Here is an 11434-nt window from a genome sequence, read left to right as displayed (position 1 = left end):
CCCCAGCCCAAGCCCACCACCAGCTCCGCCACCACCAAGCCCCAGCCCAAGCCCACCACCAGCTCCGCCACCGCCAAGCCCATAGCCACCCCCACCACCGCCACCTCCCAGGCCGGAGCCACCGGCAGCTCCACTCCCAAAAGCCGCTCTGAAGCTGCTTCCAACCCCGATGGAAATCCTCTTGCTACCACCAAGGTTGTAGAGGCTCCTACTGCCAAAACCTCCACCAGCACCAGCACCACCTCCTCCAATGAGCCTCCCAAAGCCACCTCCGCCTCCTCCCGATCGTGACACAGAGCTAAAGCCAGCCCTGTTGCTGCTTGGAATTATGGCCGAGGCAGCGCTGTAGGATCGGCCTCCACCTCCTGCCCTCATGCTGAGCGTCCGGTTCATCGCGGCAGCAGAGAAGGGCCCTGCACAGCCAGAGAGACTCCACAGCTCTCTGAGGAAAGGGAATATGGGTGCCCCTTTTATCCCCCAGGGATCTGGGCTTGGTTGCATGGAAGTCCAGTGATCAATTTAGTGCCTTCATGGTTTTGACGTGCCAGGAGGCAGCTGTCTCCCTGAGACTTGTTAAACCCTGATTGCACCCAAACACACCTCCTAGGGCTGGATCTGCTCAGCTGGAAGAGTTACCTAACGCCCAGATTTCTGGCAGGGGAGCTCAGCCTGATGCAAAGCCTCTGTATCCTCACAGAGATTGTTTATTTTATTTCATATTATTTTGCCTAACCCTTGAAGTGTCCAAGGCCATGTTGGGAGGGGCTTGGAGCAACCTGAGTTGGTGCAAGGTGTCCCTGCCCACGGTGGGGTGGAATGAGATGGTCTTTGAGATCCCTTCCAACCCAAACCATTCTGGGATTCCATGATTCTGTAATTTCCTCACTGCGAAAGAAAATAATTTTAAAATGTTATAAAACCAGAAATAAAGTCTTGCATCCCCCAATTCTAATTAAAAGATGCAGCACATCAACACAGAGATCAGTGGAGAGTCCTCTGGACTGACTCGAGTGAAGGACAGTGAGAACAAAATGGTTAAATCTGAACAAAAATATTTCACGGGGTTTCTTCACCTGAAGGCAGAAGGCAGCTTGATGTTCATGAAACCTGACATCCCTTTTGGGGCTCTAATTGATCCAGTCTGCTGTTCCCACTCCCTGGGCAGGGACCATCTCATTGGGATGACTTGACAAAGTGGTCCTGATCAAGTTTTCCTCTTTCCCCTTTCCAGATTTAAATATCACCTCAAGTTTTGTCCATTTATATTCGTTATTTAGCCTATGGCAGGTTTTCTAGGCTTCTCTTCCTTGCATTTCCAGAGGACAACTCCATCCCACCCACAGGCTGGGCTGGGATTTCTCCAGCTAGCTGATGTGACTGATGCAATTTCATTTTGACCTAAAAACCATTTCAAAAGAAGAGGCAGATTTTCTGAAAAACTCTCTGCCCAGCTCTGTGGGACGATGTTATTTGCCTGCTTTAAGATGTAGTCAGTCCTGAGTTTCTGGCTCTCTCCAGCTCTGATTTCTTTTAAAGACCTTTGAACCTTCCATTCAAAATGCTGCCAAAAGCAGATTTAACCAGCATGAAAAATACTCCCACAAATTCTCCCTATTTTACTTCTTGGAGTCCTTGGGAAAAAAGATCAAATTCAACAGGGCGTGGTGACACTTTCTGGCATCTCAGACTTTGTGGAACTGCAGTGCTGAGAGTGTTTCATCCCTTGCATGTCAGAGCTCAGCTGGTTTTTGCTGTGGGGCTGTCCTGGTGGCTTTGCCTGCACTCTGCACAACTGGAGCTTAAATACATTTACAGGACAGGACTCTACTTGCCCTTCAAAACGCATCCCTGTGCCCCAGTGCTACAAAATCATTGAGGAGCTAAACTCTCACTGGCATCTCTGGAAGAACAATGAAATAGCTGCTACCGAACACAGAAGACCGTGTCTGATTATGCTTGGAGAAAGGCTGCCAGGCAGGCTCGAACGGGAGAGCTGGGGCACTGAAAGAGAATTTCCCTTTGCAGTGAGAAATGATTCCCAGATGGTACAGGTCAGCTTGTTTCTTTTTGGAAAATGTGGGTCTGAATCTGGAATGTCACTTGAAATTCATGAGCATCCATTGCTTCGATGATTTGCATAAAATTCAAAGCCAGGGTGCGATGGGAAAATGAGATTTTGTCTTCATGGTTGCTTGACCCCAGTAAAGGCAGCTTGTCCTGAAGCTGAAGAACGGGTTCAGATCAGATGTTAGAGCAGAATGAATGTAATGGGATTAAAGGTGGGGCTGCCAACAAGAAAGAGGGAATTGTCACTTTAGGCTCCCACACTCCTCTCCCCTCGGCTCGTTATCCACAGGGTATGCGAGCGCCGCGAAGGCCACTTGAAAATCGCTCCCTTTCCTTCCTGGCCTGGTTGGTGGTGTGGAGGAGCCGAGGGTTGGGGCTCCAAACCCAGAGGCAGATGTGGCATTTTCACCTGTGTGCTTGGATCAACTCTGCTAGCCTCTGGGTTCAAGCTGAAAGAGGGAAAGTCAAAGTTAAATATATGGAAGAAATTCCTCCCTGTGAGCGTGGGGAGGCCCTGCAATGGATTTCCCAGAGAAGCTGTGGCTGCCCCTGGATCCCTGGAAGTGCCCAAGGCCAGACTAGGATATCCCCTGGGATAGTGGAAGGTGGCCCTGCCCATGGCAGCGGGTGGAACAAGACAGTTTATGAGATCCTTTCTATCCCAACCTCTCTGATAATCCATTGTTTTAGACTCTATGAATTTACGAAAGACTCTGGGAGCGACACTGTGCAAGATTTGACCTCCATCCATCCCAAACGCACATTTCCGGCTTTTTTCTCTCCAAAATACCCTGATCTACATGGACATCTTCAAGCAGGCAGCAGCAAACATGGGTTTTGCAATAGCTGGGAGTTGAGGACAGGGATGATTAAAGGTTTTCTCCCAGAAATGCAAGAGCTGCCAGGCTGCTTTTGTCCCCCGGGGAGCTGGCTGGTGTTTGGTGTGCAGGTATTGCTTTGCAGGGAGGTGATCAACATAAATTATGAGCTGTTGGGGACTGAAAGCTTCTTGTTTGGATGTTTCTGCTTGGTATTTACATAGAAATGAGATGGAGCCCGAGTCATGTTCATGGAGCAGAAAAGATGAAGATGTTTCCAAAAACATTTTTAGGGGGGTGAGTTTTGCTTTCTCACCAAGGCTGACCCACTTGGCTTTCACCACCCCCCAGCCACTGTGGCATTTATTAAAATACAATTAGTGCTCTGCTCCCTGTTGATCACATCCAATAAACCACGAGGGGAGCCCGAATGCCCCATGCTGGGAGAGCAGCAGAGGCCGGAGCGCATCCCATGGTGGGTTCATCCCCATCCCAGCAGCAAGGACAGACTGAGTCTGGGATGGGGACTGAGCTCATCCTCCAGCCCAGGAGAGGTCGAGGGAAAGAACCCCTGAGCCAGCAGGGAAGTCTTGGAAGTGGAGTGGGACATCAGGGAATAAATGGCAGCACCTGGTTCTCGGTGAGCCTTTCAAGGGCAGATGAACCTGCCCACACCCTGGGCCTTTCCAGGCTGGACGAGGACAGAGGGATTTCCCCAAGGATGATGCAGAGCAGAGCTGGCTCAGGGGCCGTGGGCTGTGCCATGGGGAGCTGTGGGAAGGGAGGAGCTGCAGGGCCGCTTGGTTTTCCCGTGATTCCAGCTGTGCATCCGGCTGGGTTGAGTTGGCACCACGGCAAGATCCTCACAGCCAAGTCATAGAGACCCATCAGTGGGTCACTGTCCAGGGGAACTGGGAAGGCTGCAGAACTCAGGGAGCATTGGGATAACAGTCAAGCATCTGGTGGGATTTTTGGGGTGTCCTGTGCAGGGTCAGGACTTGGATTAGATGATTCTTGTGGGTCCCTTCCCACCCAGGATATTCCATGGTTCTACGACCCTCATAGAGAAAGGGGAGAGGGCGATGTGATTTCTCCTAAATCCCAGTTTCCTAAAATTGTGGGAGAGGGTTTTCTCTCCCTGGAAGGGATGATGGAGGGGCATGTCCAGCCACAGGTCCAGCCCCTGCTCTTTGTGTGAGTTCACATATTTTAAGGAAGGTGAGGGCTAAGGAAGGAGCCCCTGGTGCTGCATTTTGGGAAGCTGCACTTTCCTCTTACTTTCTTCTAAAATCAACCCACTCTCATGGGGGGGTTTCACAGGTGTGGTGTAGGATTATTTTCCTGTTACTCCCTGAGCTGGTTCTCACTGATTTCTTTAAACAAGTGCCTGGCTGCCTTTTTGTTCAGTCTCCAGAGATCCCAGACACTGTGAGAGATCCCAAGCAAACTGCTTATCCCACGGATGGTTAAAGAGCCTCATTCCAGACTTCCTTGTGGCCACACTGATCATTGGATGGAATAAAGGTATGCAAAGGTGCTTCAGGAAGGAGAGCAGACAAAAACTTCTTGAAGCTCCAAACTCCACCCATTTGGAGACTCAGGTTTGAGGAAACTTCTATGATTTGCAATATCAGGGAGGGAAATAAAGCCCAGGCAGTGCAGCATGAATTATGCATGGCGTTTATTGAAGGTACAGCTGAAAGTCTGGAGTAAGCGAAGGGTAATAACTCTGTTCACTTACACATTAAAAGCTTTAATTCCGTCTATTACACACAGGAAAAACAACGCATGCATTTAACTACAGAAATATAAGGTGCTCGTCGGGGCATAATTAAAATCTGCTCTACCAAACACGGTGTAGCAACCTGGACCAATTTACATAAGCATTCCCAACCCTCTCGTAAACAGGAAAAATTGGATTTTTCTGCTGTCATTAAAGAAGTTAAATTACAGCTGCAGCTTCGTCTCAGACAATTAAATTGTGGCTTCTCTGAAGTTGGGATGACCAAATTTTTCATCCTTTTGCAATAGCTGCATTAGTCTCTGCTGGAAAGGGGTCGAGCAGGGAAGGGTGATTGAAAAGCCAAGATGATGTGTGGAGACAGGAATGGTCTCTGAAATGAAAATCTCACCTGGCTGAGGGGGCAGGGGGGCGTTTCCCCCAAGAAAGACATCAGAGAGAGGGTGGGGTTTGTCGGGCAAAGGGTTTAGGCAGAGCGATGTCCTAGCGCATGGTTGTGTGATCCCTGTGGCTGTCAGAGGGAGGGGGAATACTGTTTTATTGCAGAAATGCTGATTATTATAAAATCTGCCGTGTCGGGCCCCGCCGGTCTCTACCGGCTCGTCCTGACCACGCGCACGGATGTGCTGAACCTGTTCCCGCAGACCCCCGGGGGCCCGGGGAGGAGCACGGGCCCGGCGCCGCACTGCTCCACCCCTGCGCACACCACGTTGCCCAGGTTGCCCAGGTTGCCCAGGTTGCCCATCCCGGGGGCGCACTGGACCCCGTCCACCCCGGTGAGCACTTCCCTCCCCACGCAGCTGACCGCGCTTCTGGCCCCGAATCCTGCCCCGACCTTGGGGACACAATCCACGCTCCGGGTGCTGAACCCGGCGTTGCCGAAGGACGAGACCATGCCCAGCCCCGCGCCGGCCCCTCCCGTCTTGACGGTGCATTTGCCTCCGATTCCAGACAGGGATCGGCACTCCCCGACCGTGCCCCCGCCGCTGACCACGGCTGCGGGGGAAAAACAGGCTCGGTTACGCCCAAAGCAGTGAAAACCCCGCTTCAAAGGAGGGTTACAAGCTTAAAAGGCTTGGAAGGAAACGACGAGGGGTTCATTAACTCACCTACGCTCACAGGGTTGCCAGTGCATATCCTGCCAAGGAAAGAAACGTCTTAGAGGTGGATTTAGGGACATATTCTGCAAACACGCAGACAAGCAGAGCCCAGCCACTGCCTCCTTAGAAACCTGACAGGTCCTTCAGCCCCTTAGGTGCACCGGGGTGAGAGGTGCTTGTTCAAATTGCCCACCAAAGCACTGCAGGGTTGGGTCCCGAATTCCATGGTCATACTAATATCCCATCCTCTTTTCGGATGAGAGGATGATCACCTCCTACACCCATGGGGATAGAAAAGGGGCCCTGCTCCCCTCTGTACCCCTGGGTGCAACATTTCTTTTCCCTCCCCTTGCCTTTTGCTGACCCTCCTTACAAGGTGCATCCAGGGCTGCTCCTACCTGCTCTCTTCTCCCTCCAGCAGCGTCCTGTAAGTGGCAATCTCAATGTCCAGGGCCAGCTTGACATTGAGCAGCTCCTGGTAGTCCCTGAGCAGACAGGCCATCTTGTCCTTGGCCTGCTGCAGAGCTGTCTGCAGGTCAACCAGCTTCTGGCGGGCATCCTTGAGGGCGCAGTCCCCCCGTTGCTCAGCATCACAGATGGCCGTCTGCAGGGCTGAGATCTGGGGACAGCCACAGGAGGACATTCCCACAAAGTTTCAGTATAGTAAAGCAAAGCCTATCCAGTCCCATCTCCTGCCATGGGCAGGGCCACCTTCCACTAGCCCAGGCTGCTCCAAACCACATCCAACCTGGCCCCAGACACTTCCAGCCACAATTTCTCTGGGCAAGAGGGCAGCTGGGGTGATATTAAGGGGTATCTCCACAGGGTTGCTCATGTGACCCCTTACTTCCCAGCCAGGAAGTGCCAGAGAGCCAAGATTTAGGCTGGATTTGTGGTGGCCAAGCTTTTTGGGATGAAGGTGATGGGATCTGTTGGCTGCAACCGGGTGGGAGCCCGCAGCAAACACTGATTCTGGCACAGCCAAACCAATGCACTTCTTATTTGTGAGGTGAGATCTGCTTTTTAGTGTGCATGACCAGCAGATGAGAAGTTAAAACAGATCTAATCTGGGGCGGGGGGTTCTTTGCAGCTCCACAGGGTGGGAGCTGGTAGGACAATGCCCTTTGACGGAGGAGCTGAGCTCCCAGCTGGATCCATCCCTTGGTCCTACCTGTTTCTTCACGTTGTCCGACTCACACTGCAGCTTCTGGATCATCCTGTTGAGCTCGGCAATCTCGCTCTGGTTGTTCCTCAGGTCATCACAGAACTTGCCCCGGCTGCTGTGGAGCTCCTCCAGCTGTTGCACAGGAAGAGGATGATGTCAATGCACCCAAATCTCCCCTTCTCAGGCCCCCTACCTTCCCAGGAAGATGGAAATCTCTGGAGCTGCACGGGGGTCAGTGCCCCCGGGGCACCACCCAGCCACGGCCTCAGCACAGACAAGGCGACAGCCTCAGGTGAGTCCTGGACTTGCTGATCTTGGAGGTCTTTTCCAGTCTTAGGGTTCTATGATTTGCCCTTTGGGAAGTGGGGATGCACCTGAGGGTGCACAAAGGGGACATCTCTGAACGCCCTGATCTGCTCTGCTTGTACCGAAATGTCTCAAACCACACTTTGAAGGTTGGCTTGGGTTTGGGTTTGGGTTTTTTGGCACTTTCTATAGCAAACTGCAGCTAGTACACAATGTGGAGTGGGTTAAAGTTGCATCATGGAGGACGGGAATGGTCTCAGAAATGGTCTCAGAAATGGTCTGTCATGAAAATTCATGGAATACTCACCCTGGTTTGGTAGAAAGCCTCCACCTCGGCCTTGCTCTTCTGGGCGATCTCCTCATAGCAGCACTCCACGCTTTTGATGATGCCCTCCATGTCCAGGTCCCGGCTGTTGTCCATTTGCACGATGACAGAGGTGTCACACAGCTGACAGTCCAGCTGAGCTCTCTCCTGCAGGACCAGAGCGTCAGTCCCATTCCCTCAACCAGCCCCAGCCAGGCCAATGGCAACCCCAGCAAGGGAGGTCTGGTTGGAGGAGGTTCTCCCATGACCTCCCAACATGGGGTTCTCCAGCTGGGTGACTCGTGTCCAGCAAGACCTGGCAGCTGGGACCTGTTTTGGTGGCACAACATGGGATGGCTGTGTGCAGCTCCTGAAGGAAGGGCGGGGAATCCTGCTGGAGCAACCCACTCCTGCATTCCTGGCTGTGCCAGTGCTCTGCTGGACTGGGAATCCCTCGGGCCTGGCTTCTTTGGGCCCCACTGCCCCCAGTTAAAGGGGTTTAGCTCAAAAAGGTGTCAGTGCAAAGTGTCCCCTGTGTGTTTTGTTAAAAACTCATGGAACTTTAGACAGAAGTGATATTTTCATAAAAATATTTTGACTAATGTAAAAAGAACAAGAGCTAAAAATATTCAGCCAACCCAGGGATGGTTTGGATTAGAATTTGAGAGGTTTTCAGGCAAAAACCCCTTTGTGGGCAGCAAAGTAGGAGACAGCCAAGACCCCCTTTGCCTTCCCAAAGTAGGTGCAACAGTGTTGTTATCAAATACATCTAAAGACAGAGTTCTGGGCTGCAATTCCAGGATTTTCAGGAAGAACACCTTTCCCTGCACTCTTGGTGTAAGACTTGGGTGGGGAGGGCAGGAGATGATGCCTCCCCCAGGGAGCAGATTGGGCTCTTACCTCAGCGTAGATGCACTTCAGGAACTCCAGCTGCTGCCGCAGGAGACCCACCCTCACCTCCAGCTCCTCCTTGGTCAGGTAGAGACAATCCACATCCTGGAGAGATACCAGGAATTAGGTGAAAAGAGGTGAAGGAGCGACTGTGGCAAACCCCAGGTTTTCTTTAGATTTGGAGAAACCCCACTACTTCCAGCCCTCAGCACTATCTGGGTTTGGGCTGCATGTGCTGAAAACCTCAGAGAGGCCCTCCAGATTCCTTGGGTTGCCTCATTTTTGGGCCATCAGGCTGTGCCATGGTGCCAGGACCCCCCACTTCTCCCACGGGCCCCACGCCCAGGGTTTGGCTACCCCCAGCTGCTCCTGACTCACCTTCTTGAGCACCACGAACTCATTCTCCGCCGCCGTGCGCTTGTTGATCTCATCTTCGTACCTGCAGGAAAGTGGAGTGGGGGGATGCTGAGCCCTGGGGGTCCCGTCTCCATCACCCAACCAGCCAGTGCAGACCATGGAAAATGAGATTTCTCTTTGCACCTCATTTTTTATCACTATTTTTGCTTCGTTGCTGTTTCTTACCCCCTCACTGGGATTTATTCATCTGTTTTAGCCACACCAGCGGTTTGGGTGGCTGAAGCCAGAGGAAAATCCAGCCAAACCACCAGAAATGCAAAGCTGGAGGCTTGGATTGCTGCTTCCAGCTCTGCTGCTTTGTGAGATGTTTTTCCAGAGCATGCAGGACTCTGCTCAGAGTGTTTCTGGGGAGACTGTGGCCAAAATGCCCCAGGGGAAGGTCAGGAGCTTGAGCAACCTGTGAAACTCCAGGGTGCAGTGGGGAGCACAGTCAGGGCATAATGACTCAGTAATTGGGACCTGGAAGAACTTTCACAAGATGCTGATTCTGTGACTTGGACCTGCTCGGTGGTGGCTCAGCAAGAAAAAACACCTGAGACGATGAACTCTGGGGAAAGGTTGATCCAGTGACCTGGTTTGTGGCTTAGCAGAGTACACAGGGAGATTTTTAGGAGTATCTGCAGCTTAGATTAGAAAAAGAAATTCCCACATTCCCTCTGGGAAGAGAGAATGTATCCCAACATGATGTGGGTAAAGAGTGGGGTGGAGAAATTTGGCTGAGGGTTTTGTGGGAATGGATGGCACTGGGGAAGATACAGGCACAGCTGACGGGGGAAACTTGATATGGCAAACCACAGGGCTGTGCAGGAGGCCGAGGAAAAGTGGTTTCCTATCCTGCTCCCTAAAGAAACTGGGGTTGAAAACCTCTCCCAGTCCAGCACCAGCATCTCCCAGTGCAGCACTGGGTGTCCAGTGCAGGAAACTCGCCCAGTACTGCGGAGCCTTGCCCTGTGCCCCAGTTTTTGGATCCATGCAGTGCAATTCCCGTAGATTCACACTCAGGAACACCCCCAGGCCAGCAGTGTCTGGGTCTGCTGCTTCCCTGTGTGTGACTTACTTGCACTTGAACTCCTGGACCAGGTCCCGCAGGCACCGCTCCTCATTCTCCAGCCGCTCACGCTCCCCCATCACACACTCCAGCTGCTTCCTCAGGTTGCAGATGAAGTTCTCAAACACAGGCTCCAAGTTTCTCCGGGAAGCTGGGAGCACATACTGCTGCAGCAGCTCCCACTTGGTGGTCAGCACCTTGTTCTGCTGCTCTAGCAGCCGCACCTGGGCAGGGAAGAGATGGGAGAGTCAGGCCCTCCTGTGCCAGGGTTTCTCCACTTCCCAAAGGGAAAAGTGAAAATCAAATCAGAATTGCAAATGGCCAGGTGCTGCTGTCTCAGGGGGTTGAATGGGACCGGCATCTTCTCTGAGCTAAACTGGTCCCACCCAGGACTCGAATCTCAGGCTGAGCAACATCAGTGCCTTCACTCTGTGCTGAGGCCAGTCCTGGGTTCAACCAACGCTGGTTCAGCCAGACACCTCCCCTTCTCCCCCAGAACCGGATCCTTGGCCTCCTGACAGGCCCAGGGCAGTAACAAGTCTTTCTCAGCACTAAAAGCTCCATCCAGGACCTCATTTGGATGTATCTGATCTAAACTCCAATCATGGATACTTATCATGCCTTTCACTGCTAGATTAAAGGGCTCTCTAAAACCTTGATGGGTCATGAATAAGTCATATTACAAATGGGAGGAAGCAGGAGTTGCTGCTCCTGGGTGGATTCAGTCTTTCCAGTTGCAGAACAACTCTCCAGGAAAATCAAGATCAGATCAGACAGAGCAGATTTTCTTTGCTGCTTGAAAAATTCTTTCCCATAACAGCTCTAAACAGTCGTGAAAACCCTTAAACATAGCCAAGAAAACAATGATAAATTACATCTTTTTAGGAACTCACCAAATCATTTCATTCACAGAGTAGAGGGACAGAGAAATTAAAATAGTTCCTCCCGTTTTAGTTAAATTCATCCTTCCACATCACCTTCATGAAACACAAACTATTTTAAGAATGCAGAAGTCCTTTGGAGTTTATAGGTTTGTGAGACCAACATCAGGTTATACACTTGGATTAAAATTTCCTATCCTTCTGTGTCTCCATCTCATCACTCACAGGTTTGCATTTACTGTGTCCTTGGAGCTGCTCCTGACTGAGCTCTTTAGCAGGTTGGTGACCATCCAAAGGTACAACACTGGTGGTGTTGCCTTGGTGCAGGGCTTAAATCCAGAGGGTCTCCAGGCCAGGACCGCCATGGTTCATCAGAAATGTTTAAATACCAGGGTACCAGGAGAAAGAGCTCCCAATGTTGTCTCTGGGGACATGCAGCCCTGGGAGCTGAGGGACGCGGGGCAGGGAAAGTGGGCTCTCACCTTGTCGATGAAACAGGCGAACTGGTTGTTGAGGTTCTTGATCTGCTCCTTCTCGTGGGTCCGCACTTGGCACTCCTCAGGGTCCACGCCCACGCACAGGGGCTTGAGGAGCTCGGGGTGGATGCTGACGCCGCGAATCCCCTCGGACCTCCCTCCGCCGAGGCCGATGCGGATGCCACCGCCGTAGGCCCCCACCGCCACCCCACCCCCAGCA

At 52.0% G+C, this 11434-nt stretch overlaps 2 protein-coding genes across 2 annotated transcripts in view; both read right to left on the bottom strand.

Annotated features, from left to right (window-relative positions):
• LOC103614968 (keratin, type II cytoskeletal 5) overlaps nucleotides 1–680 on the bottom strand; it is an 8041-nt gene extending 7361 nt beyond the window's left edge. Inside the window, exon 1 of the mRNA XM_017733363.1 lies at nucleotides 1–680. This exon is cut by the window's left edge and continues 210 nt beyond it. Within this exon, the coding sequence (XP_017588852.1) occupies nucleotides 1–501 (501 nt within the window). The 5' untranslated portion in view covers nucleotides 502–680.
• A 3867-nt stretch (nucleotides 681–4547) lies between these two features.
• Nucleotides 4548–11434, bottom strand: part of LOC103614967 (keratin, type II cytoskeletal 4-like) — a 27461-nt gene continuing 20574 nt past the window's right edge. The window contains exons 3-10 of the mRNA XM_017733366.1: nucleotides 9867–10069; nucleotides 8771–8831; nucleotides 8402–8497; nucleotides 7505–7669; nucleotides 6898–7023; nucleotides 6125–6345; nucleotides 5736–5764; nucleotides 4548–5622 (exon numbers count right to left, since the gene is read on the bottom strand). Of these exons, the coding sequence (XP_017588855.1) occupies nucleotides 5219–5622; nucleotides 5736–5764; nucleotides 6125–6345; nucleotides 6898–7023; nucleotides 7505–7669; nucleotides 8402–8497; nucleotides 8771–8831; nucleotides 9867–10069 (1305 nt within the window). The 3' untranslated portion in view covers nucleotides 4548–5218. The remainder of the gene's footprint in view (nucleotides 5623–5735; nucleotides 5765–6124; nucleotides 6346–6897; nucleotides 7024–7504; nucleotides 7670–8401; nucleotides 8498–8770; nucleotides 8832–9866; nucleotides 10070–11434) is intronic.

Source organism: Corvus brachyrhynchos, unplaced genomic scaffold (assembly GCF_000691975.1).
Source record: "Corvus brachyrhynchos isolate BGI_N302 unplaced genomic scaffold, ASM69197v1 scaffold875, whole genome shotgun sequence".
NCBI lineage: Eukaryota > Metazoa > Chordata > Aves > Passeriformes > Corvidae > Corvus > Corvus brachyrhynchos.
This window is presented reverse-complemented; position numbering and strand designations above follow the sequence as displayed.